The sequence below is a fragment of the Accipiter gentilis genome, chromosome 28, assembly GCF_929443795.1.
Source record: "Accipiter gentilis chromosome 28, bAccGen1.1, whole genome shotgun sequence".
Classification (NCBI taxonomy): domain Eukaryota; kingdom Metazoa; phylum Chordata; class Aves; order Accipitriformes; family Accipitridae; genus Astur; species Astur gentilis.
In genome coordinates this window covers 9,808,731-9,829,257 of record NC_064907.1, presented here as the reverse complement: position 1 = coordinate 9,829,257, position 20,527 = coordinate 9,808,731, and the positions used below count along the sequence as shown (strand labels likewise).

Sequence of the window (20,527 nt, the reverse complement as noted above, 5' to 3'; positions counted from 1 at the left end):
TGTACTTTTTTAATATAATACAGAACCATTAATTCCACTGTATAAACAAACATGGCAAGATTTTGTTGCTGTTTGTTTTTTGCCCTTTTTCTTAATTAGGAGCAGAGTGAAGCATACATTTATCCTGTGTCATGTAAAATTATATATATATATGGAAGAACAAAAAATTAGTATACAAATATAAATTTGTGGTTTATAATGTTTAAGTTTGTGCTTCTGTGTAATTTTGTGTGTTGAAACATTTGCTGGTGAAAGTTAGAGTAGAAACAGTTGAAAGATACTCCTGCTGTTTCAATATTCTTGGTGATAATTTTCCATTTCACTGGCTCATTTATGATAGCTGTGAGTTTGTTCAGGGGAAGAAACAGGAAATAAAAATCGGACTGTCTCTGAGCGTTACGTTGTGACATGTACATAAGCTTGAAAGATATTTTTGCACCTGCTTAATAACATATTTTTGGGATTCACAGTTCACTGCAGCCTTCTGTCATTGCATCTGATTAAAATCTGTGAAGAATTACCTGGGGCTTGAGAACCTGGTGATAGAAAGCCATTTTTCCGTGTATCTGAAGATTCCTTAATTTTTCTTGGTTAGCAGTTGCTGCAATATACAGTGTGCTAGTTGAATCTCACAGCTTTTCTATGAACTGTTCAGCGCCATAGTAAGACTATGAAGGACTCAAGATAAATGATTAAAAATTGAGAGTATCCTGCAAGTGGGGTAAAGAGAAATGATTTTAGGAACCCATAGTTTTTTACTATTTCAAAAGACAGGCTTAGCACAGAATGCATTGGGATGTACTTAATGTTCTGTTAATACCTGCACAGAGTCTTTAATAACCAAATCTTCTACTGCAGTGTGCTTTGATTTCTTATGCAGAATTTGTCAATCCAGCATATACTATTGAGCTGAATATTTCAGTCTTTTTATACTAATATTATTTTTCAGTCTATGAAAAAGAATGCGAATGGAATGACAATTGCTATAAAATTTATAGTATATTTTTCTCTAGAGGAGGCATTCTCTTTGATATTTTCGAGTACTGACTTGAGTAGTAGCAAGCTGCAGCACTTGGTAAAGTTCGGAGGAGTATCCCATGCTTGCTAAAACTCATGGATACGTGGCTGCTTGATGATCTGGACCTAAATTCTGCAGCAGAAATCTGACCATTGGCAGACCCTGCGCAGCAGCTTCAGTGTAAAATAAAAAATTCAGTGTTTCATGTGTTCTGTTTGAGGAGGAAATAATGCAGTCAGGATAAGAACTGTTCAGGTGTTTTGATATTCAGTGTACTGATGCTTGTTTTGAGATGTGTCTGTATTTCAGGATGCCACAGACCCTCCCTCCTGCCCCAGTCCCCATTCAACAATGGTTTAGGAGTTGCCAAGAAGTAACGTCTTAGTTTCAGAAACAGCAAGCGCAGTGGCCAGCTAGAACACTTGACTCCTGGCAAAATATTTTGGGATTATTGTAGCACCTTGCCTAAATGCGTCTACTACATTTAGGAAAGACTTCTGTCACTTTACACCCTCTGTACGTGTTCTTTTTTAAATTATACAAAGTAAATGACACATCATTAGTTTAGGGGGTGCTTCTGAGGGGCAGCTGTTGCCAAGTAAGCCCTGTGTGATCATGGTATGTCTTGTGATGTGTCAAATGAAATGAAGATTTGTTAGTTAATTATACTTTTCCTAGGACAACATATCAGGGCAGTTTTATGGATTACATAACAATGGTTTGAAGCTTAATTTTAAACCCAAAATATTGTCAAGTTTTCTTTTATCATAGAAGTGAGGTAAAAGTAGAGCTGGCAAGTTAAATAAAATGCACAATTACTATTGTCTAGAACATCTTTCCCACGAAGCATGCTCTTAACAGTGTGGTTTGTCATACTGTGACTTGATTAAAGTTTCAGAATAAATATGGCTTAACTACTATGATTCTAAATTTGGGTAAAGTTAATAAGAATTGTCAATGCAATCTGTGGTTCCTCGCTTGAGGAATGTTTTCCTCGTAACACTTGTTTTGTAAAGCAGAGTACCGTTGCTAGGACTGAAAATGTCTAGCAACAAAAAAATGACCCTCTCAACCTTCCCAGGATTAGCTAAGGCTTAACGTCCTTGGTTATCCCAGCGCTGCTGCTTTGACTGGCAGCTGGTAGTATGGGTAGGACACCCTCCTGCAAAATGTTACACAATATGCGTATAAACTGCAGCGTGCTAGGTATAATGGTCTGTTCTTAAATGTGATCAAGATCAGGCAGCTTCTTGTCTTCTGTTTGGTATTTTGACTTTCTTGTGGTGTTAGTAACTGAAGTCAGGTACTGCAGCTTAATGGGAAAGGACCTTTGATCTTTTTCTTTGCTTTCTTTTTCTTTCTTGAATGCTGAGGGGTTTTTTGAAGATACCCTTGCAAAAATCATCAAATGTCTGTTTCTGTGACATCCCTGGGTATGTAGAAAGGGCTACCAAGCCTCCTTTCCTTTCTTCCCACTGCTCAGTGTGGCCAAGTATTTGCATTGTTAGAACAGAGGCAGAGGGGGAGATCAGAGAGGCTTTTTAAACTGAAGAAGTGTGTCTAGATTTTTTCTTTGTAAAGACTGTTACTTATTACTTCCAACTGCTCCATTGCAGCTGTTCAGCCAGAATGCTCTGTTGCTTGAAGTAGTGTTCCCTTTACCTGTCACGAGGTCCTGAGCTCAATCCCAGTTGGCACAGGGTGGGTGCAGAAGCAGATCAACCAGTGAAAGCGGGGAATTCCTGCCCTCGGGTGGGCTGTGGCTTTCCTAGGATGCATCCCCTTGCCTGCTCTGGGGACACCACTGCTCCTGCAGCTCTCTCTAGCAGAAAGGCCGAAAGCTTTCCTGAATGTGGAGCTGGCAGCATCCCTGAAGGAAGTACTTGTGCTCACTAAACAGAGGAAAAGGAGGAAGGGAAATAGTACATCTTGGTAGGAGGCTCATCCTGAGGCCTTTTCAAGGGTTGTTCTGGTGGCCAGGGAGGAGACCTGAAAGCAGGAGTTGGGTGTGGGAGGAGGGCAGAGAAGTACTGGACACGTCTGGGTACGGTGTAGTGGTGTCAGGGCCGGAAAGTGGGATGCGAACAAAGGGTTGTAGGATGGGGAACGGAAGGCTGAAAGCAGGCGGTATGGTCAATGGAAGAAAGACTATAAGGGGAAGAAGAAAAGAATGTAAAGTGTTGTGCGAGATAGGAAGAATAGGTCATCATGGGAGTGGTGGGCTTAGGAAAGCGGGGGAGTAACAGAGAATACAGCTGAGAGGATTAATTTCCCAAGACGTGTCTTGAAATCCAGAGGCAAATGCCATGGATTTTTTTTTTAGAGGTGGATAGATAAGAAATTAAAAAATCAACCCAGAAAAAGTTTTTCATATTCAGGGAAGAGTGGTGGTCTGTACCTGGTTTTCTCCTGCTGTATGTAGCTTTGACTTGGATCACGGGAGCAGTCAAAATCACTGATCATTGCTCTCTGAATATCTCAGTCCCCACTTGTCCTGCTGCTTCTTTTTATCTTCGTTACCTGTTGAGGAGATGAACAGTAAATTTCCAATATCATGATTTTGCAAAACATGGTTACTGTTCAAACCTGATGGCATTTCTGCTAAGCAGAGGAAAGAGTTCTCAGCTGTGGGCCACAGGCAGCCTGTTGAACCAGGTACCTGACCTATTCATTGCTGCCCATTCCCAGGGCTCTGCAGATAAAGCCACCAAGCAGACTTCCAGCTGGTTTATTTTATTGTATATTTTTTCTAGCTCTGTGCTTATGGAGGCTTTTTTTTTTTTTTTTTTTTTTTTTTGAGTAGAAATTTGGATGAGCAAGTTTTAAGTGCCTTCTTGGGAGGCTCTGTGTCTGGACCACTGGGTAGTTCTCCTGAAATGGTCTGTAGCTGCTGCTTAACTCACTCTTGATGGAAAAAAACCCCAAATCCAACAAACAAAACATTTCATATTATGTATAAGTTTTTGTTTGTTTCCTGTTACAGCATGTATGTAATCTTGTGCTTATTAACGGTATAATTTATCTCAAAACTGAATTTGGAATAGTCTTACCTGGGAGAATTTTGAGTCTAAACAAATGCAGCCAAAAAGGTGTGGAAAAGGGGCTTAAGCACAGGGGAATAACTTGACTAATAAATTATAAAAGTTTGGGGGGAGATCTGGGAACAAAATCCATCTGCCACTTCTTTCAATTTAGTGTTCTTCCCCTCAGCTGCACTGTCCGTGCAGAATGCAATTATTTCCTGATATCTAAGCACTGTAGTTGTTTAGATATAAAGTTTGCAGTTTAGTGTTTTAAGACTGCTACAGTCATTATTTTTTACATTGATGTTTTGAGAAGTAGGTATGTTGGGGTGGGTTAAGAAGAGATAAATGTAGAACAGCAGCACTGTTTGGAGACATTGGGTAGATTGGATAGTGGTCCCTTTTTTGAAGGGACAACAAATCTCTTTAATGGGACGCTGAAAATCTCCTTTATGCTTGCTTATGTAGTGAAGGTGTCTAGGAACTGGGTTTTCTGTGTTATGATTGCTTGGGGTTTCATAATATGATACAGCTCCAGCTGTATGATGGCCCTTTTGTGGCATTTTAAGCTGGGTAGAAATTAGATGTTGGTAATAGCCCTTTTGGAGTTGTTCATGGGAAGGTACCACATCTTGTCTTAATAATTTCATTAATGGTCTGCAGGAAGAACAGAGCATAAAACAAGGATGCTCAGAGAAGAAGTTGTGAACAGCAGTCTGAGGGAATTTTTCAAAACGGAATTAGTCTAAGGAAGAATTCAGAAAGGTGGTAGACTTCTCATGGTGACAAGAAAGCATTGCATAGGAAATGTGTGAAGTGAAAGGGTGAATCTCATAAGTTAGAGCAGCTTCAGAATGAAAGCAGGGAGAAATACTGACAGAGAATTACATGGCTGAAATAGATGAAGATTAAAATGAATCTTTAACCTTGCTCCAAAAATAAAAAAAACACAGTGGCAGGTGAGTCTTCGGGAATTAGAGAAGAAAGGTTGCGTGATTGATTGGGCAGCTGCAAAATATCAGTCTGGCAGAGCGCTGGAGTGGAATGATTCAAGAAATACTGTTGAAAAAAGATTAAGGGAAGAGAAAGTCATCTAGGATTGAATGTGCAAACTCAAGCAGATGGTCATATTACTGATTTAACCTCCTGAGCCTGATCGCAAGGTATGAGACTGAGGGCTGGTGAACTTTTCTCATGTATTCTTGCATGAAAGGGATGATGCAGAGGGGAGGTTTTCACAGTCTGAGTTGGAGTGAGAGGGCCTTGTCCATGAGAGGTGTGTTGATAGAGCCTTCTTGCTGTGGAACCTGTTAGTAGGGTAGGAAGAATACACAAAAAGGAATGTTTTCAGTTTCAGTCCAAGTATTGTGTGACCTTGAACAAATTAGTTGTTTTAACATGTGCCTCCGTTCTCCAGCTGAGATGAAAGAACTCTTTCTCAGAAAAGCATTGTAAAGCTAAAACTCTTTGGTGATTATTTTCAGATACAGCACTTTGAGATACTGGTGAGAGTCTGGATTTATTAGCTTGGACTGAGCACCATGGGGTTATAAGATAACTTGGTAGTTGTTTAGAGGCAGCTTGTTAAATGCCTGACACAGTTTATAGATATAATCTTGTGTTTGCCTGCAAAATCTTGTGGACACCTTTTCTAGCATGCTCTCACCTCTGTCTTTACTGGTACTGTTACTCACACCAGCAAGATCAAATATAACGTAGATAAGTCCCATGCTGTAATCACACCTTTGACTGCAGAAGAGACATTGCCTGGAATTACTGAGTAAGAATAGAATTCTTATCAAATTCCTAAAATAAGTAGAATTACATCAGAGATAAATTTGACATACTGGGGCTGTTAAGAAGCTGAAATCAGCCCACCGTTTTGTGTTTAATTTGGTATTCATACTTTATTGCAGATGTTTTCCACCACTCCTCTGTCAACTGTGTCGGATGCAGAGTTAGCCGTTACTAGCTCTGGTTACAGACAGATAAATTTATTATTAGACACTGACAGCTGAACTTGGCTTTTTTTTTAGGATTGTAGGACCACAGAAGCTAATTGGTGAGAAATAATAAAATGAGTCATCACAATTGGAAATATGTTCATTTGCAGACATATTTTTAGTAGAACTCAATCAAGAGCATACTAGCACATGCGTACACAAGACCATTGCGTGCTGAAACCAAATTTGACACCGTTTCATGCTGACTCGGTAGAATAAAGAGCCAGAAGAGGAAGCTTTGAGATTACACATAGACAGTACATCTGTTTTCAGTGTTGTGTTCATGTTTATATCACTAGTAAGCAGTTTATTTCAGGAGGTGGTTGGTACGTGCAGTTGAAATGTACAGACACCTACAATATCACTGCAGTGCCCGGTCAGATCAAACTCAGTAGTCCATTTGTTTCTCCATGAAGCACTTTGCAAAGCACAGAAGTTGCTCTTGTTACCTGAGTGTGCTGGAGCCACTCATTCAGATTTGTTCATTGCCTTCTGATCATGTGCGCCTTTTCCCTCTGGTGGCTGTGGAACATGTAGACTGGGATGTGCACTGTGCCTGAGACATTGCTCAGTATTGATGCACAAGTCCTACCTAAACTCTGCTCTGCCATGTAGCATCACTGTATTGAAGTGGCGCGTAACAATTTTTTGCCTTGTACCTAGTGATTGCTTTGTGAAAAGTGAAGGCTTTCTCTGACAAGTGCTGCATATGAATCTACATGACTCCAGATGGGTTTTTTGTTCGTGGTTTTTTTTTTTCTTTTTTTTCTTTTTCTGCCACGTGTCTTTAGTACTGCAGATCACCATGACTTTGCTGTAATCTTGCAAAATTATTCTGTTGACTAGGTTAGAGCTTTTTGGGGAAGGAGGGGGAGATAACATGGTTATTGTACTAGCAGCCTGCTTCATAGTACTGTATTGAGAACTACCAGCTAGTCTGGTTCTCTGGAATTCCATCTGTTCTGCATGGGGTTTTCTGTCTCAAAGGATAGTTCCATTGGAATAATGTTGAATTCTTATGAAATTACTCCTCCTACAGGATAAAACTAAAACATGTACAGTAAAATGTGTCCAGACTATTTAGGATTGTGTGACCAGAAAAGTCATCTCTCTTCCTTCTCATCCTAAGGCAAGTTCAGCTATGCATAAATCCTTCTGACGGAGGTTTTTTTGAGCATTTTTTATGGTCATATAATGATGAAGCTTCTAAACAGGTTTGTGAAAATGCTTTGCTATCCTCAGAAAACTTTTTACCAACTGTCTAATACTAATTTTATTAATGCAATGAGGAACAGTATTACCTTCCCTTTATTCCATGTTATATTGACAACAATATCATATACTTGACGTTGTTGCCATGTTTTCCCACAGTCTAAGCAGACTGCATCCCAACAGTTTTTCTGGATCTTTCCTGTTTTTTTTCCCTAGGTATCATCAGTCTTGCTGCTCTCTGTCCATTCTTTATTTGAAACGAAGGGTCAAAATGGCCATTTCACTTCAGCTGAAGCCTTACCAGTGTTGACTGTAAAGTCAAAGGATCACTACTCTTGTAGTCACATCCACTTCTTTCCCAACTGGCCCAGCTTTTTGGCTTCTATACGCCTGCTTGGTGGTGTTGACTCGTGATCAGCATTTGATTCACTGTAACCAGCAGATCCTTCTCTACAGCACTGCTGTCTTTTCATTGCTTTTTATCCTGCATCCCTACCTAAGGGATGTGCACTGCGCTAAGGTTGTTCTCCCTTAAAAGAGTCTGAACACTAGTTCCCACTGGCCAATGACATTACTATTATTATTTTACTGTTAACTATTACAACAGCTAGCAAAGTAGAGTTGGGGTTCAAGCTCAGATACAGTAATCAGAAGTTTGGGTCCTTTTCTTACTGCTGTCACAGGCTTCCTTTGTGTTCAGATGTCAGAAGCTCTAGACTCATCTCCCTAATAGGGTGGTATTTCAAAATAGAGTTTGGTAGTTTGTTGAAGACATTGGTTGATCAGTCAAGAATAGAATTAGCAGTTAAAGTAAGTAGTGCTGCCCTCTGGGCATTTGTTTTGTTGGTATCTCCTGGAGGAGTGTTGAAAAGATATTTAATCACTGTTGATCATAGTTCCTGCATGTTATGTACATGGTGTTTAATAAATCCTATTCATCAAGGCTTCTGTTGGTTGTCAGCAGGGATTTGGAGAAGGAAAACTGCCATCTGAATTTGTTACTTCTGCATTGTTGCTTTTTACCTTCTTCCAAAGCACAGAAATAAAGAGGCTCTGGGGTAACGAGTAGTAGAGCTTCCATCAACACTGAGAGTAGTCTTACCTACCAATTGGTGTGTGTTACTCCGATGCCTAGCATAAAAAAAGGTCACATTAGATTTTTTTTTTTTTTTTGGCAGGTTGCATCACTAGGGTCATCTTAGGGGATTGATTTGTGGATCCTATTATTCTATCAGCAAATGGTTTCCAGTAATGGTGCAAGTCTTGTACTTGATGGCCCACAGGAGTTACAAACTTTTATTCTGCATTAATCTAATTCTAATCTAGTGCTTATCCCAACAAGGCAAAGGGAAGTTGAAGTAAAGTTTGTAAGTCAAGAAGTATTCTACAGTTTCCTTAGGCAGAAAGCAGTTTGTACAGGCTATATTTCTATTTGTAAATCTACTTTTAAAGTATGTGTGGCACCTATGCTCATTGCACAGTTCAGTTGCACAGCTGAACAGTAAATGGGATGCACTGAAGCAGAACTGTGCATATGTGGAGTTTGAGGAAGCTATTAAAGATTGAGCTATTAAAGTCTGTGCTGAGATCCTGATTGATAGCATATGGAATGTGATGGGAACATTCCACTAAGTGCAGTATTTGACATATAAAACAGCAGTAGAAGTGAGTTTGAATGTATAAGCATAACTTACCTGTTTTAACCTTTGAATGCTTAATTTTGCAAGTGTGACATTCTCTGTTCCGTATGCAGTTTCTGAATTGGTATACTGTCATGGAGCAGCAGAAACAGAGTCAGCATTAAATCTTTAAGGGAGGTAATTATGTATCATGGGTCAGATTAGGAAAAGCACAGCAAATTATTTAAATTAGTAATAGTTCATGATTTATTTGCTGCATTCTCTGCAAAGGAGTAAAATATAAAATATAAAATCAAGGAAAATACCTGAAAAATGTCACCTATTTTTGTCCTGAAATGGAAGCAAAATGCAGATGTCAAGGTCATAACATAATGAGCTGAAGCACCTTGGGCTGAAGCACATGCTGTGTTTCTAAATAAATGTATTACTTGTGGTGTATTGCTACTACATTTATCATCAAATTTTCCTGCAGAGGTTTTGAGGAATACTAGAAGCTTCAATATTGTGCTTTTCTTCCATGGTTAAAATAAAAGACTTGGAGGTAGTAATGGCATAGACTGTAAAATAGGGAAAGACATACAGTAGGAAATTATTTTTTGCATTCTTAAAGAATGCAAATAAATAAATTATTCAATCTTTTTCTATCCTTTGACTCCCTACTAAACCAGTACCAGATATGAATTCAGAAGTTTTAAAAGTATGTGTAATTATTAAAAGTTTAAGGTACTACAATGTGGAGAATAAATAAAAAAACAACCCATGAAGAATATTAAAAAAAACCACAAACAAACCACCAACTTGCAGATTTCCAGAAAAATGCCACAATGCAAATATTCCGCCCTCAAAATCACAGCTATGTCCATATTGAAGAGGTGCTAACAGCTATAGCAGTGTAGATGATGCCTACCTGTGGCAATTCAGCCAGCCAGTTTTAGTCCATTAATAGAATTAACATATTGAGAAGGTTAAGGGTTAGTCAAAACTGACATCACACAGGAGGTATCAGTTTTCAGGGTTTAACAGGACAGAGTAACACTATCTATTACAAGGAAATACATATATGTGTGTGTGTATATGTATGTGTGTGTGTATGTTTTATTTGGTCATAACTTGAAATTGCAGATCATGGAAAAAATACCTAGAAACATTCATGTTGGAGCATAACATGCACGCATTTTTACATGAGAAGCTAACCTTTTTCTTGACTGGGTAGTATATATTTCATGTAATCTTAGGAGATTTGAGTGGATTTCGCAGAAAAGTCATATAGTCTCTGTAGATGAAAGTAAGTGCTATTAAGGAGCTTTGGGAACTCGCTGTTTTAATATTGTGCCTTGACAGCAAAGCCATGCTCTTCCCTCATTAATCAGGTCTTCTGGAATGCAGTTCTGAGCATGCAGTTTGCCAGTTTATGGTTCTTGCTGGCAGCATTTTGATTTTAGAAGTAATTTTTAACTGTGGCAAGTGTTACAGTGCTGTTAAAGGTGGGTTTTTTTTGTTGCTGTTTGGTTTTGTTTGTTTTTTTTTTTTTGGTTACTGGGTCCTATGCTAAATCATTTAGTTATTTGTTTAGTTTCTGTGACTATAAAGATTTCCTGAGAATAATTAAGTAGCCCATGATGAATAGATATAATTAAGAATCTCCTGTGTGCTGCTGTTTGTTCAATAACTGTCCTTGATTTTTCAAAATTGGATGTTTAAAAAATAAATAGGGCTTTGTGGCATAGATAACATGTACCTGTTTTTTAAGAATGCTTCTTGAAGAATCAGAATGATAAATGCAGTAGTGTGCTTATCAAAAGCTCATGCTGTTTGAGTCAGTGCAGGTATCTGACATAACACAAAGCAGAGTATCTTTTTGCTGGAAGATAACGGTATCTTTAAAACTATGAACTGGTGTACTGGCTGACGCATAAAGATTTATCAGGATTAATGGATTACTCGAAGATGTTACTTGGTCATAATCTTAAAGGACTGTATATGGCTGGTTACATTAGCCTTAGCTGCAAATTGCCTTCAGCAAGTTCATTTGCAAACTTCGGAAGGAGAATAGCTTTCTGACTCACGTTATCAGTTTAGCAATCTGAGTACCATTTCTGCTATCCTGTAGGCATACTCTGTTATTGCAGGCAGGCAGTATCCTCCTTGCTCCTTACCTCCCCATTTGCGGGATGGAGATAACCGTGCTTCCAAATTCCCAAGAGTGTTATGAAGCAGATCAGACTCTGAACTGAAGGATGAGAATGGATGGAAGAATCATGCATTAAAGTACCCAAACTAAATGAACAGCTTCTCAAGTTGGATTCACTCTTACTTGCAGTAAATGAAGATATATCTGAGACTGTGCTCCATTGTTGTTATGGTGACTTACATTGCCTTGTTGCATTTGATAATAAGCTGCAGCACCACTGTGTGCACAGGATTGTGTGGTTATTGGCACCTACTTTCCCTTAGTCTCTTGATACCTTTCTTCCATAACCAAAACCTGGAAAAATAGAAGACAAAGCAGCATCTTTGGGCTTACTAATGAAGGCTGCTATGGGTGATAGTGAATTGGGATGGAAATACCAAAATTTTCCAGTTTCCACGGAGGAAACTGGCAGGTGAGTATCAAAGTGATGATTATTCAGCAAAACAAGAATAAAAAAGTATCTGGTAGTGGAAATGTCTGCAGGGATTTTAGGTCTGTGCTATTGCCCTCTCTTCCAAACTGTGCTGGAGTTTTTTCCAAGACTATACTATATTCTGTATAATCTATGTCTGTTGTGATTGTTTTGAATATGTCGTTTAAATCAAATACTTTCGTTTGTTATGGCAGAATACAAATACTGGTTTTTTTAATCAGATCAAGGATATGCTAAACTCATTTCATTGAATATGACAGACACACACTATTGTTTACTAACACGTGTGTTACCTTGATCAATTACAAAGACCTATAACTGTTTTGTGGAAGAATAGGTTTTCTTCTTTTGCCTATGCACTTAATATTGCCAATGTATAGACAACTATTTCTACGTGTCTTAAAACACAGTTTATCCAAGAGTTTAGATTCCAAGTGGATTAAAAGTTCCTACAAGTGATTACATTTTAGCATTAAACATCTGTGCTTGAAGTTGTCTTCCTGCAATCTCTTTAATTTTCATCTCTTTTTAGTTTACTGTGATATTAAGTAAGTCAGCATTTGAGAGAGATGTTTAAAAGACGCTAATATTCTTGTCAGTGCCTTTGCGTTGCCTCTACCCCTGAATTTTCAGTCCCACATGAGGAGAGTTAGGAGAGACATGGATAGGAGTGTATCTGGATACATAATGATGTACTTGCTTAACTTTTTGAAGGCTACAGTTATAGCCCTTTGAAACATAAATTACTTTCGTCAATTCTAATCTGACAGTGACTGACAGAAAAAATTATGATGATCTAAAACCTCTTCTGCATAACATACAGGTGAAAAAATGCTCAGAAGGTAATAGGAGGAAATGAACCAGTTTGAGATCTCATAATTCAAGATTTAAGAATATTTGATAAACATTTTTCTTTAACAGACATTTAATATGATGCTCACTGTAGCTTTCTTAATACAAGAGCAAAGTGACCTTCAGTAAAGGTCTCTTTGGAGGTGTGACTTTAGATAAGGACATTACGCATTTTTGGCTCTCCTGATACTGGAACTGGATAGAACTTGCTGATTTGAAAACAGGTTGAGAAAGACAGTGCTGAGATGCTTACCCATTTACCAGTCTTCTCTAAAGAAATGGAATGGAATTATGTATCTTAATATAATTCTGCAGCACAATCAAATTTTGTATCTATAGGAATCTTCTGAACACGTAGTCGCTAAATGTTGGAAGACTGAATCCAGGGTAGAGTTTATATTAGATTCTTCTCTAACGATGTGCACAGAAATGCAAAGTAACTTAGATCTGGGTGTATATTACTCATAATTAACTGTGCTCACCTTCCACTTGATATGACAATGGCATCGCATCTTTCTTAACCTTCTGTGCCAACTTTATCAACCACACCTTGACTTAGAGCGAGAAGTTCCACAACACTATGACTCTGTGGCCTGAATTAAGAGAACATTTATTGTAACCATCTACATACAAAACAAATAAAATGTAGCAAAACAGTTGTGATTTGCTTTGTTGTTTTAATTAGCATGTCCTGCCAACCCAGGAATTAACTTTTGCAAAGGGCATGGGAGGGCAATTGATTTTCATTAATTAGTAAGCATTTTCTAAGAAATCAGTCTTTATTAGTGAGCTATGTATTTGACAAAGTAAGCCATGTACTCTGTACACGGTCCAGCAAAAGAAGAGCAAATGCTTGCAGAATGAATTGTGAAAGTTTGTGTGTCAGGAAATTTAGCAGTTGCTATATTCCTCTTCTTAATCCACCATCAGTCAGCATCTACATCACACATGTATGCTTGGTGATTGCTCATAACTGGTTTGCAGAGAAGGATATGATGCATTAGATCATTAACTAAAATTAAGTATGTCAGGGACTTGCCCCAAACCAACTTGTATTTTTGCTTCTGTCAGCAGGGTCATTTTTGTAGATGGTCTATGTAGAACACTTTTCAGACTTTCTCTAAAAGCACAGCATACAATGGTAGAGAATGGGGCAGTACAAAATGAAGTTGGTGGTTCATTTGAGTAGAAAGTAGCCTTACTGTGTTGTCTGCCTCTGGCTATGGAGGTACGATGTTAGCATCTTCTCTGGGGACCCTTTTTGGAGGCAACTCTAGTACAATGTATGATGATGACACAGTTACTGGAATTTCCATTCTGCTGGTGTGGTTATTTAGGAAGAAGGGCTAGGAAGATAAAGAGGAAGCAGAATGTCTTTATATAGCTGTAATCTAACACTACTATTTTTAACCTGAAAATAAACTTTTATTTGAATTAAGTGTAATTAAGATTAGGAAATGCTAATTTTGTGCTTCAAAAAACAAAATCAATTCCCCCCCCCCCCCCCCAAGAAAAAATGCTCTGGGTTTTATTAGATGCTACTTTTACAAAGAGTACACAGCAAAACTCTTAACTGTATATTTGGTCTTCTAGATCCTTGATTTTGGCTTTTAGGGATTTTTCTTTATTAATTACAGTTGTACATTGTGAACTGCACATATAACATATACCTGTATTACATTTTCTGGATTTAATGTCTGACAGGAAGCAGTTCCTACTTTTTGCCCCTGCAATTGACTGTGGATCATAAAGCAATATGCAGCTTGGGCAGTGTTGCTGGTATACAAGGAAAAGTGGTTTACCTACACTTAGGGCTAGGGTTTGCTACATGGGGACAACTGAAAAAAGGTTACATAAATTAATTTCTGAAGTGTCTGATTAAATTCTATTTAATCTCCTGTTCTTTTCAGAATTAAATACATCTTAATTTAGTTTAGTTTAATTACTAGAGTGAAGTAAAGCAAACCAAATAAAAGGCCAGCTTAATTCAGGATGAGTGTTTACAAGTGGCTTCAAATTACTCAGTTCAATTTAAATTCAGGCACTTGTTTAATTTGATGAACTTTTCTAAATGTCCCTATGTAAAAAGCTGCCTGTAAGAATAACTTTTTGGTAAACATGCCTGCCTCAATGCTTGCATTTTCGTAGTCTCATCCTGTTCTGCTTTCAGTTGCATGCTTCATCCTATAGTTTTATTGTATTACATTTTATTTACAGTGTTAAATATGATGTCTTCATGTGAAATTTATTATTGGAAACTCTAATTTTGCTTCATAAATGAATAGGCGGAATGCACAGGGTGGTACTATTTTTTCTATTCTTAAACAGAAAACCTCTGCTAGAAAACAGACTCATTACAACCAACTTTTCTTTCTTTTTAACTTAAACCATATTTCTGCAAAGGGATTCTGTAGCTCATGGTTACGTTACGTTGGAGAACTGGGATTTAAAGAAGGGTGCGCTTCTGTTCTGTCAGGTTTTTTTGACAAGATCTGCTTCGACTATATTACTACAAGGATTTAGTCCCATAACATTTGTATTTATTTCCTACATACTGACTTCTGTTACAGATCTTGTTGGGTCAGAGGCATAACCACTGTTCTGTTTTTGTTTGGTTTTTGGTAGGATGATGAAGTGGTTCTGCAGTGCACTGCAACTGTTCACAAGGAGCAACAGAAACTGTGTCTTGCTGCTGAAGGATTTGGCAACAGGCTTTGCTTTTTGGAATCCACATCAAATTCTAAGGTACTGCTGAGTGTTTTAAGTGTAATGTGTGAAGCAAGGATATAGTTATAAGATTGCTTGCTATGATGTACTATATACAAATCTGTCTAGGAGAATGGACAAATCAAATCTGTCAATAATATAAGGAATACTTAATCCCCCTTCAAAGTTTAATTGTTCCTTTGTCATGGCCGTTTGGCTGGACTCTAATGCTGTGCTTTTCTGTTTTGGGCTCACTTTAAAACGAGTTACCTGCAGAAGTCCACCACAGTAATGTGCTTGTGATTTCGGTTGTCCGAACTCAGTTGTAGTAAGCCACAGTGCAATTTCTGGGTACTGTAATTCAAAGACACATTTGATTACTCTGATTTTAAGTCCACAGGAGAGTGATTATTCTATCTGTGAGAAGTTTTTATTCTGTGACATTTACGTTGAGATGATTATTACTTTAAGTCCTTCTAATTCCCTAACTGAGCAGAGTAATAGCCCAAGTATCAAAATTATCTTGTCTAATCAGTTTGTTATCTAAGCCTACTGTAACTCTGCTATATATGTAGTAGATACAGTAGTTTGAAAAATTAACTTTGCTATTTGTTGCAAAGGAGGGGTTTTGTTTCACAATCACATATGCTCAAATAAGGGTTTTGAAGACAAAATGTGCCTTCTGAGGGCAGAACTGGTTTTGTGAGCAAAGTAATGGGTATACTTGGACATTTTATTTATACAAAGGGAAGAATGTTTCTTAACATATTTGTTTTTTCTTCAGCTAAAATATAAATGTTTGATGAGAAAATAAAATAAAGGTAAAGCATCTGGAAAGACATCTAGAAAGATTTAGAGCAAAAAATGATGGTTTTTTATCTTGCCAACTTCCATAACATCACTTTGATTCTCTGATACATTGCAGAGTAATGCTTCATTTTCTGTCTTATCATTTTGAATGTATTATTCATAATAATAAATTTTTCACTAGGATATTAATGATTCATTATAATAGCAGTGATCTTGATGAATTCATTCGTGCCGCTCTGTTTTAAGTGAATCTTTTTAACAATAAAAATGTTCTGGGATAGAAGTAGTTGCAGTGCTAGTTGCCTGTGAGGCCAGAAAAATTTATTTAATGAATTTATTATCATTCAGTAAGTTTGGATATTAAATCTACAATGTCTCTCTCACTATATAAAACTCCTGAATGTTCCTGTCTTTAAGGAATACAGTGTAAATTTCATATCAGTTTCCTATGCTTGCTTGTTGATGCTGCTCATTTGAAGTCATTTGGAGGTATAAATACTGAGGGAGGCATGAAATTACCAAATCCTTAAAGCAAAGTTTGCTGTAAATAAGAGCAAATAAAAATGTGTTTCTTCCTAATGTCTGTGTCCATACAATGTTACTATTGCATTATATAAGGAAGAGCATAGAAAATATTACAAGAGGCATATGATAATTTGAAAAAGGTTCCAGAAGAGTTCTTGAGCTAGTTAAAAAATTTTCCTGCATGTCTTTAAGACTATTTTCCAGTTGTAATGGGATTGTGATGCACTTTAATGCAAACAATGCATTAAAAGTAAACAATGCAAATAGCATCTGAGTTACACTCCAGTATCAAGGATGAGGTACGAAACCAAGCACCAGTAATAGGCCAAACACGAGTAATAGACCTCAGCTGTCATCCTGGACTTGCGTTCTTGAGAATGCCTGATACAATCCCCTGCTTTTCTCCACTATCCTTCAAGATGTGGCTCCTGGTGATATAGCTGATGTTTTATTAGCGCAGCTTATTCACATGCACTTTCTTGCCCTAGGATCATTGAATAATGCACACTACAAAAATAATGGTCAAATTGAAGATATATATTGATAGAATAATTTGACAACTACTGACTGTTAATACTTATCCCATTACAGCCATAACACTGGCAGGCCCATTATGAAAATTGCTTAATGAATTTTATTTTCTTTTGTGTAAGTGTTTCTTTGGAGGGTCGTGTAGATTCCCTCAGCTTCGGAGGAAACCAGCAGATTTTGAAAACATCATACTAACAAAAGATGGATGATGATAATTGGGCTAAATTAGCAAACACTTTAGTAAGCATTATCACTTCGCACGTGTTCACATTTCCAAACTGCTTCCAAATTCCACTTTCTTCACTTCTTTTGGAAGCAATCCATGAGCAAAAATATCCTCTTTATTTCTTAGCTCTGCAAATCTATTGTTTTTCTGTATATCTTGTAAAGTGCTTGAATTTTAAATAAGGAATTAATTCATATTTGGAGCTACATTACAGCTTGTTTTTAGGCTTGAGGGTGGTTTCTTTGTAGCAAATGGAGAGACATCTTTTGCTATTAAATTTGATATGGGACTCCTGAGAAGAAATGCATCTTATCACAAAATGGCATTTTATGAAATCAAGTTTCAAAGTGCAGTTATATTTCTAAGTTTGTGAACGTTCTTGTGTGTTGGTTTGGTCATTCCTACAAGAAGAGTGTTGAGAGTTAGGGTTGTTCAGCCTGGAGAAGAGAAGGCTCCAGGGACACCCTACAGCAGTCATCCAGTACTTAAAGGGGGCCTACAGGAGAGATGGGGACGGACTCCTTACCAGGGACTGTAGTGATAGGGTGAGGGGTTATGGTTTTAAACTGAAAGAGGTTAGATTTAGATAAGATGCAAGTAAGAAATTCTTCCCTGTGAGGGTGGTGAGGCACTGGCACAGGTAGCCCAGAGAAGGAAGCTGTGGCTGCCCCATCCCTGGCAGTGTTCAAGGCCAGGTTGGATGGGGCTTGGAGCAACCTGCTCCAGTGGAAGGTGTCCCTGCCCATGGCAGGGGGGTTGGAACTAGATGGTCTTCAAGGTCCCTTCCAACCCAGACCGTTCTGTGATTCTATGTAGTCTAGGACGTGCTGAATAAAGGGAAAAACAATGACTCTGGGCGATGTAACTTTCGGTGCAGGACGGGAAGCTGTTGCCCTTCTTTGCTGCCAGGGCACACTGTGGGCTCGTGTCCACCTTGCTGCCCTCACTCAGGCCCTCTTCTGCAAAGCTGCCTCCTGGGCAGTCAGAGCCCAGGCCGAGTCAGAGGGTGCTGGGTCTCTGCACAGCACATGTAGTCTTGATTTGAAATGAATCCTTTGAGCCAGTGGGTTGGATTGCAGTTGTGAAGGACACACAGGAGGGCCTGGATTCTGTGTTAGTGATAGCAGTAGCCTTGGAGAAATCAGGGACGTGTCTTTGTAACAGTTCTTTTGAGTTCTACCACGGCCTATTCTCTAGCTTTGCTGATAATGGGATAAAAGCTATTTTGCACTTTACGCTATCTTTATTTCATCTCTATTCTTTATTTCGCTGTATTTATCTTGGGAGGGGAAGTAAGATTAGTTGCTACACTTACACTGCAAATGCAGTTTATCTGCTACTTTCAGGAGTGTAGCAGCTTCCTGATTTTTGGTCAGAGCTTGTAATCAAATTCCTCAAAATGATCCCATATCTTCAAGAGCAAAACAATAGATAAAGTAGATGTCAGGTTTAAATTATGTGTAATTTTATTAATAGGACACAGTTCTGAGTACGAAACAATCAGATTGGTACAAGATAAATACATGATTACATCATCTATAGAGGTGTGGTAGGTCAAGTGAAAAATAATTGTATTTCAATCTCTACCAATTTCAAACAGATCTGTCTCTAAGTAGATGTTGTTCTAGGGATAGACATTCCAAACGTATAAGAATATCAGGTATATAAACCCTCAAAAATTTTTAACATTCAAAAAGTTGCAATAGCAAGAATAACAAAACCTGAAGAAGACATACTGAAGACAGAATTTCAAATGCTTAGTTTCCTTATCCCATTATTTCTTCAGCAGGTCTTGTTAAATCCATAGCATAAATTTTAATTTCTTAAGTAAAAAGAAGAAAATTAGGGATGGGCGTCAGAAAAAAAACCAAAAAAGAACATAAACTTCTTTACGGGCAATAGTCTATTGGTAATTTTGTTTCATCAATGTTTGGTGTACTTTTAAATCTATTCCTTGTGCGGAAGACCATCCCTTTTATTAAATCAAGAGTTATGAATAGTTAACTTGTCTCAATGACTAGTGAGAAGTATTTATTTACATTTGAAAATTAGATTGTTGCTTTTTGTCTATAAACAGATTGCTAATATGAGGAAGTTAAGTCATTAAAAGATTATACTGTCTGCTATTGAAGTAATTTTTCTTTAGACCTAAATAATGCATGGAGTGTTGAAAAGCAAAGAAGCTGGAGCTGTGTTTTAACAGCTCCTGAAACCCATACCTGTCTATAGTGCAGAATGAAAAATACTCAGCTCTGGGCCAGTCACAAATGTGGTTTTGATGCCTTGTGAACCACTGCACAGCAGAACACTGAAAATGAGTTATGCTTTTTTAGTGGCATAAGGTGTTTTATTCTCTTGTTTTTATGGCAGGTGGTAAACTCACGTACTTTAATTCCATGATGCTCTGAGGTATAGAAGATCTGCTTTACATTATTGAAAAGGACCAATAAAACCTATGACTTTTTTTTCCCTCTTGAGCTCTCAGCAATTTGGACTTGAGAGAGGCAAGGAAAACATAGTGAGGGTTTTTGAAGATCTGAAAAAAACCTGCCACTTAAAAAAATTTTTTTCTCTTTTTTTTTAAGAAGGCAGTGCAATGTGTGATTCTATGGTTTGAACTTCCACTGAGCTGTGAATTGCATTATATGTAGTAAGTTACAGTGCCGAGAGAAGAGTCCAAAAGCTTATTATACTCTTAATAGTTCTGTTTGTAAAGTGAGGAAGTAGGACTTTGATAACTTTTTTTGCTTTTGAAGAGTCACTTTTCTCTTGTGGCAGGGCATGGTTGCAACACTAGGAAGGTTCTGCAGATTTGGTGCTGGAGTGGTGTAGGCCAGTTGGCTGGGGCTATCTGCTCCATGACCCAGTGCTACATAGATCAGTGATGTTCCATTCTTTGTCGGTCCCTAGATGCTGCTGTTGTGTGAGGGGATAGAAAATAAAGCCTGATGGTAAGACTTGGCACGCTGTTTCTTGTGCTGCCAAATACCAGTTCTTTGAGGTTTTTCTTTGCCCTTTTTTGGGTCTGTTTTCAACAAGGTGAATCAGCAGGAGGTGGACAGGTGGGAAGGCTGGAAGGGAAGAGGAGAATGAGGGGAAGGAGGGTAGAGAAGGATGGTCACCTGGCACAGACAAGGTTACAAAGAAGTCTGCTTCTCTACTGTTTACACAAGAAATGTCCATGTCAGCAGTCAAATTCTGTACGGATGTGTCTAGAGAAGGGTGTCATCTGGAACGGTGGGCAGGGACACTGGCCTGAACCCCTGTACCCTGATTGCCTCTGGGAGAAAAGCTTTTCTCCATTTGTCTTCCAGAGCGTGAGATCTGAAGGCTTGTTATGTCTTGTGCAGCAAACAC

General features: G+C 38.1%; 2 protein-coding genes across 5 annotated transcripts in view; both read left to right on the top strand.

Annotated features, from left to right (window-relative positions):
• RYR2 (ryanodine receptor 2) overlaps nucleotides 1-20,527 on the top strand; it is a 452,105-nt gene that overhangs the window by 97,055 nt on the left and 334,523 nt on the right. For all 4 annotated transcript variants that reach the window (XM_049830593.1, XM_049830592.1, XM_049830591.1 and 1 more), the window contains exon 2: nucleotides 14,998-15,117. In XM_049830593.1, the coding sequence (XP_049686550.1) occupies nucleotides 14,998-15,117 (120 nt within the window). The remainder of the gene's footprint in view (nucleotides 1-14,997; nucleotides 15,118-20,527) is intronic.
• The window catches only part of ACTN2 (actinin alpha 2), a 396,531-nt gene that overhangs the window by 271,901 nt on the left and 104,103 nt on the right, over nucleotides 1-20,527 (top strand). The window lies entirely within an intron of this gene.